This window comes from Dipteris shenzhenensis, chromosome 3 (genome assembly GCF_047967505.1).
Source record: "Dipteris shenzhenensis isolate YYH24624 ecotype China chromosome 3, Dip_SZ_1.0, whole genome shotgun sequence".
NCBI classification, from domain to species: Eukaryota; Viridiplantae; Streptophyta; class Polypodiopsida; order Gleicheniales; family Dipteridaceae; genus Dipteris; species Dipteris shenzhenensis.
The window spans coordinates 51,786,998-51,806,252 of record NC_141598.1 but is presented as its reverse complement, the minus strand read 5'-3'; the positions used below and the strand labels follow the sequence as shown (position 1 = coordinate 51,806,252).

At 46.8% G+C, this 19,255-nt stretch overlaps 1 protein-coding gene across 3 annotated transcripts in view; it reads left to right on the top strand.

Moving 5' to 3' along the window:
- The window catches only part of LOC147903974 (arginine biosynthesis protein ArgJ family), a 158,821-nt gene that overhangs the window by 48,750 nt on the left and 90,816 nt on the right, over window positions 1-19,255 (top strand). For all 3 annotated transcript variants that reach the window (XM_087369666.1, XM_087369657.1, XM_087402467.1), the window contains exons 5-7: window positions 18,815-18,859; window positions 18,963-19,013; window positions 19,140-19,208. In XM_087369666.1, coding sequence (XP_087225792.1) covers window positions 18,815-18,859; window positions 18,963-19,013; window positions 19,140-19,208 — 165 coding nt within the window. The remainder of the gene's footprint in view (window positions 1-18,814; window positions 18,860-18,962; window positions 19,014-19,139; window positions 19,209-19,255) is intronic.

Below are 19,255 nucleotides of genomic sequence, written 5' to 3'. Positions count from 1 at the left end.
CTCTTTCTATTCTCCCCTTGGTTGCTGGTCATGGTATTATCTCCCCTTCTAGAGCTCAATGGATCATTATTTTGATTGGAGGGTGTAAGATTGGTCTTCTCAATCTTTATGCTCCCAACAACAGAGGGGAGCGGATCTCCTTTTGGAAGGAGTTACTCTCTTGGGTCCCCATTGCAGATTCTTGGATCATTGGTGGCGACTTCAACATGGTTGAGTTGCCTTCAGACAAAAAGGGCGGCAGACAGGGTGGAATTCATTATTTGGAGAGGGCAGCCTGGGATGCCTTCCTCTTTCAGTTCAGTGGCAGGGATACTTGGTTGGATGATGCCTTTCATATTATGCCACAGTAACACTTGTACTCTTGGTCGAACAGGAGAATGCACATGCCCATTCATGCACGGATTGACAGATTTTATGTAGACGATTGGGCACTTGACAGAGGAGGATCTGTATGCATTTCTAATGGGGTTTCCACCGTAGATCATTTTCCAGTGGTGTTGCAGATTCTTGAGCCTCATCGGAGAGGACGCTCTGCCAGTGTCAGGATTCCGGATGGATTTTATGCAGAGGAGAGCCTCACGGAGGATATTTTACAGATTTGGGTTTCTCACATACAGGGTGGAGCTGTCCACCCATCTCAGGTAGTTGCAGCCTTATTCGGAATTAGTGACTATTATCATACAGTCGCTGATTCTAGGAGACGTGAGATTCTCAGATGTGAGATTGGTATACGCCAGCAGTTAGCGTTCCTTCAGAGGGAAGAGCAGAAGAGGCCCATACATGCATGGATTCAGGAGCGCCTTGCTGCAGCAAGGGCTCATTTGCAGACATTGTTGGATCAGAGAGCAGAATATGCCTTTCATGCACGGAAATCCTTTTGGATTCAGAGGGGTGGCAGGGTCAACAAACACTTTTTCTCTACTCATGGGCCCAGACATAGTAGAGATAGTGTTTCGCAGCTTGTTGACTCAGACGGGGTGTTACAGTCAGATCCTGATGCTGTCATGCGTGTAGCTTCATATTTTTTTGCATCCCTTCTTACTGCAGATCCAGGTACACAGGCCATTGATGATGCCAGAGAGGTGATTTGGCATTGTATCCCTGTATTGGTGAAGGATGAGATGTATGTTTCTCTAGATGCACCTTTCACCAATGCAGAATTCAAGACTGCATTACTTGCCCTTCACAAGGGCAAGCGCCCAGGTTCAGATGGACTTACTCCCTCCTTTTTTATTACTTTTTGGGAGCAGATTGGTGATCACATTACATCAGCCCTGCAGGGCGTGTGGGACTCTGGTGAGATGCCGGACTCACTTACAGATGGTCTCATTCATCTCATCCCAAAGGGAGTAATAGGAATCTTGTGTCTCAATGGAGACCCATCACTCTATTGGGCACTTTTTACAAGATTCTGGCGAAAGCCATTAGTCTACGGCTACAGGTTTTTCTTCCAGGTTTGATTCATGACACGCAGACAGGTTTTGTGCATGGCAGAAGTATTTGTGATAATATTTTCTCATTTTGGGAGGCCTCAGAATGGGCCATGTAGAGCCGCCAGAGATTGGCCATTCTACTCTTGGACTTTGAGAAAGCTTACGACAGAGTAGACTGGGACTTTTTAGAGGGTACTCTATCTCGCTTTGGTTTTTCAGATGCATGGATTAGAGGAGTATCCTCTCTATACAGATCAGCCCATAGCCCAGTTGCTCATTGGGGGGGTAAGAGGGGACAGGTTTCAGATTTCCAGATTCGTCCGCCAGGGATGTCCTCTTGCCCCGTTTCTTTTTCTGTTTGTGGTGGAAGCTATGAGTATCTACATTAGATCTCAAGCTGATATTTATGGGCTGAGGCTTCCTATCCGCCGGGAAGAAGAGCTCCTGGATATTTTTTGAGAGACTTCATTCCTCTTGGGCTCTTCACATCCGACGACACCTTGTGGAGTCGTGCTCTCTAGAGGATGTTCCGGCCACTCTTTTCAGGGCTGCTCACTCCTCGGTCGCTCCCCGTGGGAGATCCTAGCTAGCATTGCAGCATGGCACATTTGGAGAGCCAGATGCACTGAGTCTTTGGAGGGTTCTCAGGTTCACCCTTCTCAGATCTTGGCCAGTACTTGGATAGATACGATACACACTCTGATGGCCATTTGGGCGACCATGCAGGGATCATCTCGAGCAGCCTCCTCCAGGAGAGTTACTTTCTCAGAGATTGGAGAGACTCTCCCTTCTTTGCTGAGACTTCTACAGGGTTGAGATGGCATTTTCAGCCTCAGCCTTGGTTTCTTTCTACCTCATTCCTCTGAGGTGTTTTTTATTACATGCTTAGCATGATGTATTTCCGCACAGAGCTTGCTCTAGCGGGTTTCTTTCTTACTTAATAGAAGTCTCTTTTTTGAAAAAAAAAGAAGAAGTTGTCAAAAGGATCTTGATTTTGTAGTTCAAAACAGGTTTCTACGATCTTTTATGTTTAGTTTGTAACTAGCTTTCTGGCATTTCTCATTGCATGTTAAATGTTGAATATGGCAGTCTCATTAGGCTGTTGCACATATGACACTCACATTCACATGCTTGAAATACACTTTGTGTACGCCCGTTCCCTCAAACTGGGGGAGGAGATTATATAGTCTTTGGGATATTGCCTTCATTTGTTGTAGTCATTTTCATTATTTTGTTTGTTAAACACTAGGTTTCATTGATGACTATGATTGAGATTTGTGTTAGTGTTTAGGGTCTCGTAGCTGTATGTCAAGGCATGTGATATAGAAATAGACGTGAATTAATTTGCGTTCATCAGCTGGTACTGGTGTCAAAGCCCATTCACGCCTCGTGCATAGCCATCAGCCCGCACCAACCTATGAGCCTGGGAAACAACGTACGGACGAAATTGCGATACTCAGCGCTTGGCCAAAACCTCATACAGAAAATGTTTGCCTTCATTTGTCGATGCTCACGCAACTGCCCAAGATTCCAGCCCGTTCTCTTGACCGCACGTCCATTTCTAGAACTTTCCAGGAATTGCAATCCCACATGCCATCGCCAACTCGCCATCCAGAAGCATGGAGAACAGAGTCACGTAGCCACCATGCTTGCAACAGGCACGCCACGCTTCATTTCCAGATTTCCAGCCACGTAATCAGATTGATTTTTACCACTCTTCCATTCCCTTCTCAAAACCTTAGGCCAAGACAATTAAACCTCACTTTAAACCTTAGGCACTAACCCCACTCACAAACTTCACGCAGGGCAATTAATGTATGAATGTCCACATTTGACCACACAATCACATGACAACGGATAACAATGATAGACACATGTCATCCCAAAAACAACACCACATCACATTGGATACCATGACGCTCTGGAAGACTTGGTGCACCCACACTGCGACTCATCATCTCCCATAGGAGTCCCTCAAAACAGATTTTCATAACTTAGAATATTTAGATCAGTCCGTAATTTCTAGCAAAAAAACACCCACTAAATCCAAAAGCCCCCAGCTACACTAGTTGTGTACATCTAAGTGTCTACCCCCTATATACATCCAGTGCACTACATTTTTTAGCCTATCATATTTTGCCCACCCACAGGCTGCAGACATTCTTGACTTGCAGCTCATCATGAACATGTGCTTCAGCTCACATGAAATGTCTTCATCCATGAGATTCTCTGGCTTGCCTACCTTCATCACAGTAGGTCCACGCAAACTCCATTGCATTATTATGACAATGTGCCTCGTCAGCCTTAAACCATTCGCTCTGTTTCTATTTATCCTGCCATCTAAGCTCCCCAACTGATAAGAACCATTTGAAAACTTCTTCAGAACACGGTAAGGACCTTCCCATTTTGTCACAAACTTGATCTTAAAAGTACTATCCAGCTTGCTATCATAGCGAAGAACCAAGACACCTTCCTTAATTTCCTTATCCTTATATTTCAGATTTGCTCTCTCAATCTTTGCTGGAGCTGCTGCTCCTCCCCGCTTGACACATCCCAGCACTCCTGAAACCCTTGATCTGCAAGCAAACCACACACACGTCAGATCTGAGCAGGCTGCTCACCACCCAACCATGACATCTACGGGATGTGATCCCGAATCAGAAGATGTCCCCTCCGAGCCACGAGCTGAGCTACTGGCACGAACTCCCAATCAGATCCAAACCAGCCTGGTGTCCCATACCACCAGGTGGTGCTGTGAAGCCTTGGATCTGCCACTGGGCCTTGGGCTATGCTAAGATGCAGGCGCGCGTCCGCGACTCAATCCAGGATCAGACCTGGCACCTGGGAACGAGACTTGCTCCCAACTGCACACTGAGAACTGAACCCCCTGGGCCCCTTTTATAGACTCGGGCCCCGGCGCCAAAAATAGCGAAGACCTATAAATAGTTTGTACCCTTGCCACTCAACCCGAGAATCAAGCCTGCCTAGCTCTAAGCCTCCCCAGGCTAACCTGAGCTAGTCCTGTGTACCTAGTACACGTCAGATACCAATCTGTGCACATGACACCGCTCCCTTGCTGCCCCCTCTCCCTGAGCCCCTCCCTCCCTCCCGCTCCCTTGCCCTCAGCCCCTCCCTCCCTCCTCCTTTCCCTCTCAGCCTGCTCTCCCTTCCGCTCCTCTCCCTCTCAGCCCGCCCCCTCCCCTCTCAGCCCGCTCCCCCTTCCCCTCCTCTCTCTCTTAGCCCGCCCCCTCCCCTCGCAGCCCGCTCCCCCTTCGCTGCCTCTCAGCCCTCTCCCCCTCCTCCGCCCTGTCATCCTGCTTCAACATGTATCCACTTGCTTGGTACTATTTCTTTTTGTTTTTCAATAGTATGCTTATTAAGAAATGAAATGTTTTCCTACTGTTCAGTTACGGACAATGGGGACTAGGTCTAGCATTTGAGGGTGGACCCCCTTGCTTGGGGTTATGGGCATTAGTGACCCACAAGAGTGATGGCCTCTCTTTGAGAGGGACATCTGGAAACCACACCCCACCTGAGTACCCAAACATGGGACCAATCAAATGCACAGATTGCATACCGACCTAGGAACCATTCAAGAGAATGTTCCCTGAGCTTTGGGTGTGGGCCTGGTAGCATGCCAAGAGTAATGGAGATACAAGATAAGACGACAAACAAATGAGCTCAGTATGGCTCAATTATGACCTTAGAGTACGTCAATAGATAGTCTAAGCTTTTAGGAACCCGTGGGTGCGAACAGAATTGAATTCTGACAACTTTGGAATTTTAGGGTTTTTGGGAGTGACACGTGGCAGCTGACACGTGGCAGACTGCCACATGGAATCTGAGCTGGCAGGTCAGTCGACCTGTCCCACACATGTGGCAGCATGCATGGCAAGTGGCAGGGCATGCAGGCCAAGTGTTTGGTTTGGGGCAGGTTGTGGGCTGTCCTCTTTGGGACTGCAGCCCACCAAAAATCTGGGACAAGTGTCCACCTTCCACTCTAGGCCTTGGGGGGGGGGGGCTGAGCCTATAAAAGAAGGCCTCTCCCCCTCATTCCTCACATGAAAATTTTGTGACTTTTCTTCTCCCTCCTTTTGGATGATGCAACAGAACCTCTCCAGCTCCTTGGGTGCAGCCAGCTTCTCCCCAGGCCATTCTCTCACCTCAGCAGCACTTTCTCTCTCTACAATAGCACATTCTCTCTCTACAGTTCCAGCCCCTCCTCTCCAGAAATCTCCCCCTCTCAGCTCTTCTGGAACAGCAGCAACATCCTCTCTCCTTCTCCTAGCCTGGAGCAGCCACAGCCCCTTTCTCTCTCCTGCTGCAGTCTTTCTCTCTCTACTGCAGAATTTCTCTCTCTACTGTTCCAGCCCATTTCCCTTGCAGAAATCTGCCTTTCTGTGCACCTCTGGAACAGCAGCAGCTCCTCTCTTACATCCCCTCCCTTGGGATCAGCATTGGCACTCTCTCTCTACAGCTATCACTCCATAAAAGCTTTCTCTCAAGCTGTTCTCATTCCAGCCCCATTTCCACACTCTCCTCACCCAAGGTAGCTTCAGAGGTATCAAGGACTTCATCTACAAAAGGGTCAAGTCACGAAGGGAGCCTGTATTGTCAAGTTTATCTCATTTACAGCACTATTTCATGTTGTTTCTACTATCTTTCTAGAAACTAGTGCTTGTCTCTAATGTTGGACGTAAGTGGTGATTGTTGCAGGCTTCTTCCTTGTGGATTGGGCAAGCCAAGAGTTGAAACCTGAGCTTGGAGTCCTCCTTTTTGTTGTCTACCTTACACATATGCTCTTGAGTCTTGTATCTAGGTCCTAGGTTTTCACTGAGTTCATCAGTTTGGAAGGTGCATTGCACCTTGGTCTTGTATCTCCATTTTCAAGAATAAAGTGAGCCTGGATAAGGGAGGGGCCCCGTCTTGGCCCCTCAATCATATTGCATTTTCCAATGATGTCACTTTGTGTTTAAGCTGTATAAGTCTTAATTCCAGCTTAATTGCAAACTCTTAAGTTCAAGTATATGTGTTTGGCAACTCGCAATCATCTCATTCAAATGCCTCTGCAAAATCCCCTCTCCTCTACCCCGCTCCCTACCCCCGGCCTCTACCCCCCTCTTCTCTACCCCCCTGTCCTCTCCCCCACTCCCTATCCCCCCGCCTCAGCCCCCTCCTCTACGCATCCCCTTCTTTTGCTTCCTGTCTCCCGCAACGCTTTTTGGAACGGACGGAGCCTCAAAAGTGTTCGAATGGGCCTCCTCACCTCGATTGGCGATGGATATTCCGTCGGCCAATCCTATTCCATGTCCATCAGCCGCGAAAACTATTATATTTTTTGAAGACGAGTTCAACAGCTCAAGAAGGACATAGAGATTGAATGCTCTACCACGTTGATCGCACGCATCTTCGGGTCTCACCCTTCCAGATCCCAAGCAAGAGACTGGATGCTTGCGGCTCTTCCCCCAGACCTCAGTCCATGACTTTTAGATGTTCGTCTTCTAGGACGATGTTTTTTCTAGGTTGTCTTTGACAACTTGGAAAAGCTGAGATTTTACACCTGGGACATATGAAGATCTTCTTTGACGTCTTCAATATTGGTTACGACCCAGTGGAGGCAGACAAGGAAAAATTTTCGCTCTTCATCAGATTTCTTGGGCTTCCCCAAGTTTACCATCGACTTCTTCCTATTATTGGGGAGCATTTCGGCGTGCTTGCTGAGATCCCCCCCCTCCTTGGGTTGCCGTTGACTGCAGCAGAGGCAACCAGGGCTGATGGGGTACCTAGAGTTAGGGTCCTCCGTAAGGTTCCTAACCTCATAATGGACCATGTTATGCTTCAATGCCCGGATGGTTCTTTTTTTTTGCGAGAGAGTAGAGATTGCAGGTAGGCAGGACCAGTGTAGGATATGCAGGACCATTGGACACTTTGCCAAGGATTGCCCTAGGAAGAAGAAAGGCCCAAGAAGCCTTCTGGTACAGCAACCGCCCCACGGCCTCGACAGGGTGGTGGTACAAGTCCAACACTTGCTCCTTGGCCTCGACAGGGTGGTCCTCCTCAGGGTGATGGTACAGCTTCTACCGCCGCCTATTGCCTCCGGTGCCTCACGACCTTCAGGGCCATCCGTTGCACCTCGTTGGGTTTCGGTTCGTGTGCAGATTCCACCTTCAATTCACGAGGATGCATTAGTTGACTTTGCTTCAGCTCGGGCTGTCCCTCTAGTCTCACCTCACAGTCTAAGACGCTTCAGCTTCGACCTCCTCCCCGGTTGTAGCTTCTCCCCTGGACCCAGCAGGTCCACCTTTATTTGGTTCGGTGCCAGACCCTCTCCCCGAGATAGGAGAGGTCTCTGCGGCCGTTCAGACACAAAGTCGTCTTGAGCAGTCCTCACTTCCTCCCTTGGATAATTGATCCTCTTCCCTCAGAAGGGATCCTTTGCACTTCGGTGTCTGGCCTAATTCATAGGAACTCATTTTCAGCTTTGGTAGATGCTTCAGATTTCCCAGAGGAGGTGTTTGTGCCCTCTACTTTTGGTGAGCCAGTGATTGGGTTTCCTATTGACAGGGCTTCTTCGTCAGCTGGCAGGGTTCTTTCCCCTATTGATTTTTTGCCACTTGGTTCCATTTCTCACTCCTCGAGCAGGAGGCCTTCCCTTGTTGAGGGGTTTGTTTCCGCCACTAGGTTGGGTAAGGTGTTCCATTCTACATTCTCCCGTTGATGAGGATTGTTAGCTGGAACATACAGGGCCTAGGTGGAATCCCACATCGCCACCGCAGACAGCTGATCCGGGATCAGCTTCATCCAGGTGTTACTGGGGGTTCCATTGATGTCTTTTTTGCAGGAGCACAAACTGGATTCTAGGGATTGTGCCAGGTCAAGCAAGTTGCCTTCTGGCCATACGTTTTGGTTGCCTTGCTTGGGCACTAGGGGAGGCACTTCTATTTTAGTTTCATAGTTGGTTCTTCCCTTAGTTGTTGGACATGGAGTCATTATCCCCTCTAGGGCTCAGTGGATTATTCTCTTGATTGGAGGGCATAAGGTTGGTTTCCTTAACCTGTATGCCTCCAACATTAGAGTGGAACGTGTCATTATGTGGAAGGATTTGCTTGGGCCCCCATTGCAGATTCATGGGTGATTGGAGGTGACTTCAACATGGTTGAGCTACTGTCAGACAAAAAAGGGGGTAGAGAAGGAGGATTTCACTCTTCGGAGAGAGCGGCTTGGGATGCCTTCGTCTTTCACTACTGTGGCAGAGATACTTGGTTGGACGATGTTGTTCTTATTTAACCACAGTCCCTTTTGTTCTCTTGGTCGAACAGGAGACAGTAGATGCCTATTCATGCACGCATTGACAGATTCTATGTAGATGATTGGGCACTAGACAAAGGTGGATTGGTATGCATTGCTGCTGGGGTTTCCATTTCAGACCACTTTCTTGTTGTGCTAGCTATCTCAGAGCCTCACTTGAGAGGTCGGTATGCCGGCATCAGGATTCCGGATGCTTGTATACAGAGGAGGACCTTAGTGAGGCAGCCTTGCAGATATGGGTTTCTCATGTCCAAGGTGGGCAGCCATCTCCATCACATGTAGGTGTTGCCCTTTATGGTATTAGCGACTTTTACTGCTCAGTTGCTAGTACTAGGAGACGAGATATTCTCAGACGTGAGATTGGTATTCGTCAGCAGTTGGCAGCTTTGCAAAGGGAAGAGCAGAAACGGCCTTCAAATGCTTGGATTCAGGAGCGCCTTGCTGCAGCAAGGGCTCATCAGCAGACATTGCTTGATTAGAGAGCAGAGCATGCCTTTCATGCACGGGAGTCCTTCTGGATTCAGATGGGTGGTAGAGTCAATAAACACTTTTTCTCTACCCTTGGCCCTAGACATAGTAGAGAGACTGCATCCCAGCTTATTGACTCACACGGGTTTTTACAGACATATCCAGATGACGTCCTGCGCATAGCTTCAGATTTCTATGCCGCCCTTCTTACTGCAGATCCTGACACACAGGATAGAGAGGATGCTAGACAGGTTATTTGGCAGAGCATCCCTATGTTGGTGAAACCGGATATGCATGTTTTGCTTGATGCACCTTTCACCAACACAGAGTTCAAGACTGCACTTCAAGCAACTCCTTCACAGCCTGAAATACCTCCTCACACTCATTGGTCCACTTCAAAGGATCATGCTTTGCAACTGTTGAAAAGAAAACAACACTTGAGACAGCATGCGAATAAACCGGGACAAATACTTCACCTTCTGCATTAAGGTATGCAACTGCTTGGTATTTGATGGAGAAGATAGCACAACCAATGCTTTGACGTTGGTCCTGCTCAATACCATTTTCAGATACTACGTTACCCAATACTTTGATACTAGTCCTTGCCAAGTGACACTTTCTTGGATTTAACTGACCTCCATTCTCATCTTACTTCTGAAAAACTTGATCCAGTTTCTCCATGTGCTCCTTACGACCACTATAAATACAGATATCATCAATAAACACCTTGTAGAATTCATCCAGGAATGATGCCAATACCTCATCAAAATTTTCCTGATAATGAGATGGAGCATTCGTGAGACCAAAGCACATCCGCCTATAGCTAAAACAACCCCATGGAGTAATGAAGGTGGTCTTCACTTGGTCTTCTGGAGCAATAGCAATCTGAAAATAGCTGGAATAACCATCAAATAAGCTATACATCTCATGGCCAGCTATCCTATCCAAGATATCATCTAGATGTGGTAAAGGTTAATGTTTCCTTTTGGTAACAGCATTCAAGGGCTTGTAATCCACACACACCCTCCACCTTCCATCCTTCTTTGGCACAACTACCACTGGGCTGGCCCAATCTGTATGAACCACTGGATAAATGAAATCAGCCTTGAGTAATTTGACAATCTCCTCTCTCAACACCTCCGTTTGCTCAGGGCTCAACCTCCTCATCTTCTGAAATATTGGTTTAGCATTCTCCCTCAATTCAATCCTCGATGGCCTCCCCTTGAGTCCTCTTATCTGCTCATATGATGTGATAAATAAATTAGAACACTTCCGGAGCATCTTACAATATTCTTCCTTCTCCTCTGCAGAGAGATCTGGACTCAATGTCTACTCAACCAATTCCTTGGTGGACTCCTGAGGGTTCTTGGGCTGCATAAACCTCTCTGTCACCTCATACTGGTCCTCTTCTTCCTCATTTACAGCAGCTGCCTCTTGATCCAATTGCAAATCTTCTGCACCACCACTGAATGCTACATCAGCCTCATCACATTCTGAAGTTAAACTGCTCTCCTCTTCACTGGATGTTTCACTTTCCTCTTCCCATTTTTCTGCATCTGAAATTTCTGGATGACTAACCATATCAAAGCTCATCTTTTGACCTGAAGAAGCATGCACAATGATGACTCCATTACCCCAATTTTGAATTGCTTCCACTTTTCACAGCCACGGTCTCCCCAAGATCAAAGGATATGCTCCCAAACCAGCAGGCATAACATGACAGTCAACCTTACAATGCACATTAAAAACTTCAACATCCAGCCCAATCACTATTCCCAAGCTCTGTACCTTCGCATGTTTGGCCATTCGAATGCGGAAACTTGAGGGAGAAGATCTTTAAGCCCAACTTCTGAACACAGGACTGAGTGATGACACAAATCTGAGTACCACCATCAATGTATGCCTCTCCAAGCCCGAAACTTTTGTGCTAGGCCTCCACAGAGGGCAAATATCAGGAGGTTCAGAAATAGACATTACCTTTCTAGCTTCCTTCTAAGCATTCTTTTTGCTATAGGATTCACTGCACGCCGCCATTCCTTCTTCAGCTTGGGACATAGACCAATCATTTGCCCAAAAGTAATATACGGATTCCTTCTAGAAAGATCCTCCACCAAGTCATACTCTCCTTGCTCCCTACCAATAGGATTATCGAGAGTCTTATACTTCCTCCTTGGCTTCTTGGTCTTCTTCCTCTGATAGGTAATGACATCCTCAACATGCTTACCCTTTTTTGTACTTGGCCTTGCTTCTTCATCATGGTCTCTCTTTCCTAAAGGCACGATTGTCACATCATCCTCTTCCAACCCAAGTAAATTTACAATCTTTCCTTTTCCTTTCTCCTCTGCAGTAGCCTTGACAGCTCCACTTGCACTTGGTTGGCCTACATCTTTCACTTCCACACTATGGTCATTAGCACGATTATTTAATCGAGATGGCAATGGGTACACATCCCCACCCATACAAGGAGGCTTATCACAATGAGAGCTGTAGTGGCCCCAATCACCCCAATTAAACTACTGCACATTAAGAGCAAACATACCTCGGCCACGGCCTGCGTGTCGTGAAGATGGGGCACTAGAAGAAGTCATACCTCCTAGTCCTCGACCACTTGGAGCTCTGCCTTGTCCTCTACCACCTTCGAGTTGAGGCTGAGATTCTTCATGAGCTCAGACGTCTCATGGATCTCCTCTTTAATAGACTTCTCATGGATCGCCTCTTTGATAGGCCCCTCCTCCTTGGGCTCTGACCTTGGTGGCTCTTCTACCATATAAGGGGTAACTTCAGGTGTACTCTTCACCACATACATCTCAAAACCCAATCGGGTCATCCTCCTTTGCTTCCGTTCCTTCTCTTCGGCTACTCTCAATGCATCTTCATAGGTAGACAGCTCCTTACATTCCACCTTTACTCGAATGTCAAACTTTACCCCAGCTATAAAACGGTCCTTCTTAATCACACGAGGAGGGACCTCTGGCAACAAGGCAGATTGCCACTTATTCCACACCACAGTAAATCTGCCCAAGTATTCATCCACTGATTGAGTGGGCTTCTGCTGCAAGACACACAGATCTCTCCACAAACCATTAGCATCTCTAGTGAAAACAAACCGGGATCAAAGGCAGCCCTCACCTCAGCATACCTCGGGTTCCTTTGTACGCCCTGCCCATCAGGAAAATCAGCAACAAAATTCTGCAACTATGTATGTGCCTATCTCATGAGGCAGAAGGACAATATTTGTAGCAGCGCCTCAGGGGCATTTCTATCCTTTATCAATGCTGTGAACTTCAAACTTTCAATGAATCTCTCTGGGTTCTCATTAGGCAGACCATAAAAGCAAGCAAAATTCTGAGCCATTCTTCCTGGGTCTTCTTGTTTCGGGCTCACACAAATCCCTTTTCAAGGCACAACTTTCCCAGCAGGATCGCCAAAACAGATGATAACAAAAAACAGAGGAATGACTGGACTGCCCTCAAGCAATCATAGCGTAGCTCTAGTCTGACCAATCTTCTTCACTCAAATAGTCTGCTCTCATTTAACCATCTCACAGACAAGCCCACAGACGTCCAGCCCGTTCTTTTCAGCGCATGACCCATTCCCAGGACTTTCCAGCAATTGCAATCCCGCGTGCCATCACCAACTCGCCATCCAGAAGCATGGAGAACAGAGTCAGGTAGCCACCATGCTTCCAACAGGCACGTCACACTTCATTACCAGATTTCCAGCCTCGTAAGCAGATTGATTTTTACCACTCTTCCCTTCCCTTCTCAAAACCTTAGGCCAAGACAATTAAACCTCACTTTAAACCTTAGGTACCACCCCCACTCACAAACTTCACGTAGGGCAATTAATGCTTGAATGCCCACATATGACCACACAATCACATGACAACGGATAACAATGATAGACATATGTCATCCAAAAAAAACACCATGTCACATTCGATACCATGGCGCTCTGGAAGACTTGGTGCACCCACACTGTGACTCAACATCTTCCATAGGAGTCCCTACAAAACATATTTTCATAACTTGAAATGTTTACATCAGTCCATAATTTCTAGCAAAAAAGTACCCACTAAATCCAAAAGCCCCTAGCTACACTAACTGTGTACATCTAAGTGTCTACCCCCTATATACATCTAGTGCACAAGAGCCTCCTAAATTTTTTATCTTGTCAACGTCTTGGACAGCAGCACATTGAGAGCAATTTACTTTTTTTTTTTTTTCCCAAAAAAGAGACTTCTATTAAGTATCAAAGAAAACCGTTAGAGCAAGCTCCATACGGGAATACGGGATACACCATGCGATGCATGAAAAGCTCAAGAGCCAAAAAGAAAGGATTGGGGCTGATAGTGCCATCTCAATTTGGTAGCAACCTCGGAGAAAAAGGGAGAACCCCTCCAAACTCGAAGAAATACAGTCCTCCTAGAAGAGGCTGCCCGTGAAGGGCCCTGCATGTTAGCCCATATGGCTATCAAAGTGTGAACCGTGTCACTCCAAATACCCGTGAACACCTGTGATGGGTGTATCTGGGTGCCATCCAAGGCCTCTGTGCATCTGGCTCTCCAAATGTGCCAAGAGGAAATGTTAGCCAAAATCTCCCAAGAGGTGTCCACTGAAACATGTGAAGCTCTGAAAGGAATATGTGGTACCTCTTGAAGAGAGCAGGGCTCTATCACCTGTTGGCGGATCGAGAGTGCCCAAGAAGAAGGCTCACCCTCATAAAACACCTAGGGCCCAGTAAGGGATAACCATGCGACTGAGAGCAATTTACTTTTGATGGGGCACGACAATCTCACAGGTGCTCCAATATAGCTATGGGGCACCTATGAGATTGTCGTGTCTTATAGCTATATTGGAGCTTTCTTCTCAAGCACGTCTTCGTGATGAGACCACCATGCAAGCCCGATTGAGCACATGGTATATTGCACTCGCCAAAATCAAGCACAAGGTATGTTGCACTCGCTCAAACTTGAGTGCAATGTTTTTCAATTCCACTTTCAGGGTTCCAGGACCAAGTCTCTTCTCTTCGATTCCCTTGTTTGCTTAGCTGGGATGTATGGCTAACGCCCTCTAGGGCCTAGGCCTATTAGCGGCATATAGGTTCCGAGTAGAGGTAGGTTTCATTTTTCGCACAGATGAGCTGCAGCAAGTCGTCGGTCGCAGCTGGGGACTGTTGACATTAGGAGCATGCTACCTTGGTTGGCCTTGACCTTGTCTATGGCATGAGCGGTAGAAAGATAAAAGAAAGAAAGAAAGTTTAATAAATCTTCAGAAGACCGATGGGTCCATGAGACTGTGAAAATCCTAATACAACAAGCTGTGGTAGTGGAGCTACTAAACGAGCATCCATACCAATGTAAAATGCAAAAATGCCGAATGGCAGTACTAAGTCTGAAGTACAACATAGTCATGTCCATGGTCGACTATATATCAATCTCAGCATCATCATCATCATCATCATCATCATCAGCAAGATATCAGGATGGATGAGGCAGTGGAGGCATGAAGTCGGCAATGGAGTGCTGTCAGCCACTCAGAGGTGTGGTCCTGGCATGTCTCCTGGTCGTAGCTCTGCGTCTGACCAGGGCTACTGTGACCCCCGTCGGTCAGGCTCCGACTCTAAACAAGGATGGGATGTCCCCAAGTGTGATCTGTGTGTCGACCCTCTGTCTGAGCTGTCGGGTCACAGGCTTCGGGTCACGGTCATGTCGAGGCCTCGTCTTGTGGGGGTCCATGTGATCTAGCTGAAAGAACTCCGTGGGAGAGCTCTGAGAGGTATCAGTCGAAGAAGAAGTCTGCTCCTGTCTCCGTGCTCGGAGTATCCTCTCGCAATGTCCAAGTGCCTTATGAATGAAACCTGCCAAATATCGTTGGTCTAGGTAGGAGAGGTAACGGGCCAAAATCCGATAGCTATCCCTGAAGAGGCAGTGGAAACGCCCTTGGATCTCATAGTAAACAGGACACCTGAAGATGAAATGCTCCTCTGTCTCAACCTTCTGCATGTCACACAGTGTGCATATGCACCTCTTCCTGGGTAGTCGCTCTGCTCTGCTGCTCTCGATGCGAAGTTTGTGTGAAGAGACTTGGAACTGCCCAAGAGAGATCCTCAGCGAGTGGGGTAGGTGAATCTGCGTGTATCCTAGTGGGTCAATGAAACTGTCCGCTGTGATATGTAAGAAGTGATCTCTGTAGAAGCTAAGCTTCACTGGGAGTTCACTCGGTCCCAATCAGGTCCAAAATGTGTGTAGCTGTAGTAGATCCTCACGGATAACCTGGTTGACCTCGTGTGATAGGAGTGGAGAGCAATATTTGGATTAGCGTGCCCGCAAGAGAGCAACGTACACCCCCCTGTGTCTGCATCACTATCTCAAGCTCGTCAATGTAGAGGCCAAACAAGGTAGGCGACGAAGGACCCCAATGGTGCTCATGATCTCGTGTGTCCATCCAGATCCTGCCCGACTTTGCCTGAAACTCTCTCGCAAAGTGCCATGACAGCCCAAATGATCTCTTGGTCATAACCCAAGTCCAGTAGGCGCCGTATGAGGTGGGCTCACAGAACCGTGTCAAATGCCTTGCGGAAATCCACATAGCAACAATAAACCCTTTGCTTTCGTGCCCTCGCTTCCTCGATGATACATTTGAGCGTGAGAATGTGGTCCATGGTTCCATGATCACGCCGAAATCTGGCCTGTCCTGCTGCTCTAAGTCCTTGACACACTGCAAATTTGCAAACCTCGGAGTGAAGTACTGATGCATAAATCTTGGACATGACATGTCCAATCATAATGGTCTTGTAGTTCTCCGGGCTCATGGGATCCCCTCCCTTGTGGATGGGTGAGATAGTGTTAATTGTCCAAGTGTGTGGAAACCCCAAACAAATAGCTTCATTAAAAAGCTTTGCTAAGATCGGGGCTAGGAGGTTAATCCCATATGCAATGAACTGAGTGCATAACCCCTCATGATCCTTTGCCCGACCATTATGAAGTTTCATTACGACATTCTTTACCCCTCCTCTAGTGAAGAGAGTGTAGGATGTGGGGTGAGGCATGTGTCAGAGATTAGGGACTGGCTGATTTGGGATGTCATAAAGTGTGCGTGCATAATCAAACCATATCTAAGTGTCAGTGAGTGGCGGAGGGGGCCGTCCTTCTAGAAATCTCTGCTAGAAGTCCTTAGAGTTGTTACTAAACAAAATGCTCAGTAGCTCCTCCTCATTCCGACGAACGAAGTGTAGTTTCTTCCTCCGTACCAGTCTACGGTACTCGCGTAGCGTATTTAGTGCAGTCGGAAGACTGTTTTTTGTTTCGAATCTGAGCTGACGGCGTAAAGCCTTACACTCATCATCGTACCAACTATTACAGAGTACGGTCCCAGGGGGTGGTGGGCGGGTGGAGCGGGTGGTGTGGGCGAAAGCGTGAATGGCAGCCTTGTGTAGCGGGTGACAAGGGTAGCACAATCCTCTAAAAGGGATATGAAGTCAATATAAGCGAGAAGTATGTACAGACAGCCATAGTAAGAAGGGGAGTGATCCCGATCAAAGCGTATATCGTGGTAGGTGGAGTAAGAACTGAGTGGGGTGGAAGGTGCTGTGCGAAGGAGGGTGGAGATGCTAAAGAAAAGGTATGTATGATCAGCCCCTGGGGGGAAAGGTGCTACAGTGAAGTCAGTGATGTGAGATGTGAAGGCAGGGGATCCCATGATGTAATCAACAACGCTGGAGCCCCCCCCATGTGGAAAGTATGTGAAACCACCTGAAGCGGGCCATCTGTCAAGACCATTATAGATAATGAGATCATGTATCCTGTCGAGGTCTAATAGGGTCTGCTCATAAGATGAGAATGGACCTCGCCTGTCAGCCGAAACCAGCTGCATACTTGCCTCCTCAAGGTCAATATCTGGCAGTAGAGTGGAATCACTTTGAAGTCAAGAAGTGGTACCTGACGGGCCCTTATCCTCGCGTTGAAGTCCCCCACTAGGAGGACTTCTTCGAGGCTAGATAAGTCAACGATGGACTGATAAAGAGCAGCAAATGTGGATGTCTCATCATCACCTCGGATATCTCTGGCAAAGTGGGAGGTCTCAGGGGGGAAGTAGCAAACTGCAACAAATAGATCGCGGCTGTCCTTGTGCTGAATCCAGATCCGAAGAAATCTGGAATATGTATCTCTTTGCTCTACTGAAATGGTCCCCAGAAGGGTGGATCTGAAAAGGACTGCAACTCCACTTGAACCTCGAACTCCTCCTATACCCCTCGTCTTATGTCTGTAGGAAGACTCCCATGTATATCTGCTGACTACTGGAAGAGGGCGCTCTGGACTCTCATGTGTCTCTGTATAAAAGACTACGTCGTGACTTGTATAGGATTCCGAGAAGTTACCTGGTTCTGACCATAAGGTACCATTACAGTTCCAAATGGTGCAAGACAGGGTTCCTTATGCACAGATGTACCATTAGAGGTAGATCAGAGGAGTTGTATGCTCGGATAGGCAAATGGTTTGCAAACCCTGGTTCCATATGCACAGATAGCCAATGTTTTAGTATAGATTGGACTCCCCACCCTTCCATCAGGTCATCACGGAGGATCCCCTACAACTTCACATGTATAGGACCTCTTAGCACCCTAAGAGCTTTCAATACAACTTGCCTTGAGGATCTTAATTGGGCAGTTTCTGGAGTCTGTCGCATCTAGATAGCACATGCAGAGAACATCCCCGGGAGGGTTGGCTTTGTGCGTTTTGCAACGTGCAAAGGCTGATTCAGAGGACCACTTTGCCTTTAGATGCCCTGTATATGATGAGATTCAAGGACAATGCAGCAGCATTCTATCATTGACTTCATTCATCGGCAACCCAAATCGAGAGTCATTGTTTACCGAGATTGTTTTCTCTATCCTTCACCGAGTAGTGGCCTTGGTCCCGTGACAACAAATAGAGGATCTGACACCTCGGTGGATAGATGAGCATTTGGTTCCTCAGGAGTGATCTTCTGGACTCATATGTATGCTATGTACACCCTCTTGCAGACACATCATGGTGTATCTCTACTTGTATTTTTTTTTTGGGGGCGGGGGTTGCAGGTATCGCTTTTAGGTGTGGATGCCCGCTTCAGTGGCTGCACTTTTTAGTTTTATTGTATCTGGTTTTCTTCAATTTCACAGACCCACATAATTAGTTCTCTATGTATGGCAAAAATGTTGAAGAAGCGTGTGCTTTGGGAGTCGAGGACTTCTGGTTTCTAATCATCTTGAATACAAGAAAATTTGTCAATTCATATGTTGCATTATCAGTAAATATAATGTCAAGTAAGTATGCTAACAATTAAATGATATTTAAGCAAACGGATAAGTATATGAACAAATTAAAAAACTAAATACATAAATAATTGAATAATGAATGTTTATATTGTAATAAATGTGCATGCTTATTTACTATTTAAACACCGAATATCATCTGTTAAGGATTGGATTGACTGTGATCCTATTCCTCCTGCTTTTCTGACTATAGTTCTTAATATGAACTCCAAGATTTGAATCATATGTGCTATTGGCTGAAAGATATTCTGACATAACTGTGGTTGTGGCAATGTTGAAACTTGATTAATCAGGCACGTGCAATTCTAATCAATGCAGGGCAAGCAAATGCAGCTACGGTATGTTGTCAGGTTGCTTTAACTTTGTCATGTTGTCATCTCTGATTTGTTTGAAGGTATTAGTCACAGAATATAATATTAAGTCCCAGTTTGTTTCATATAGGGTGATGCTGGATATCAGGATACACTAGATTGTGCGGAAGCAGTGGCAAAGGTTCATCCATCTAGCTGAGCTGCATAATTCTGATGTGTTGGTGTAAATATTTCTGAAGTTGTTATCTTTAGGCTGTAGTCTTTAAGTTTTAATGGACATACAATCATATGTTGGGAATAAATACAGCTTCTTGGAGTACCACTTGAAGCAGTGCTAATAGAGTCTACTGGGGTCATAGGACATCGTATAAAGAAGGCAAGTATGAAGTACTCGTGTTCTATGAACATTTCGTTGTTGATATT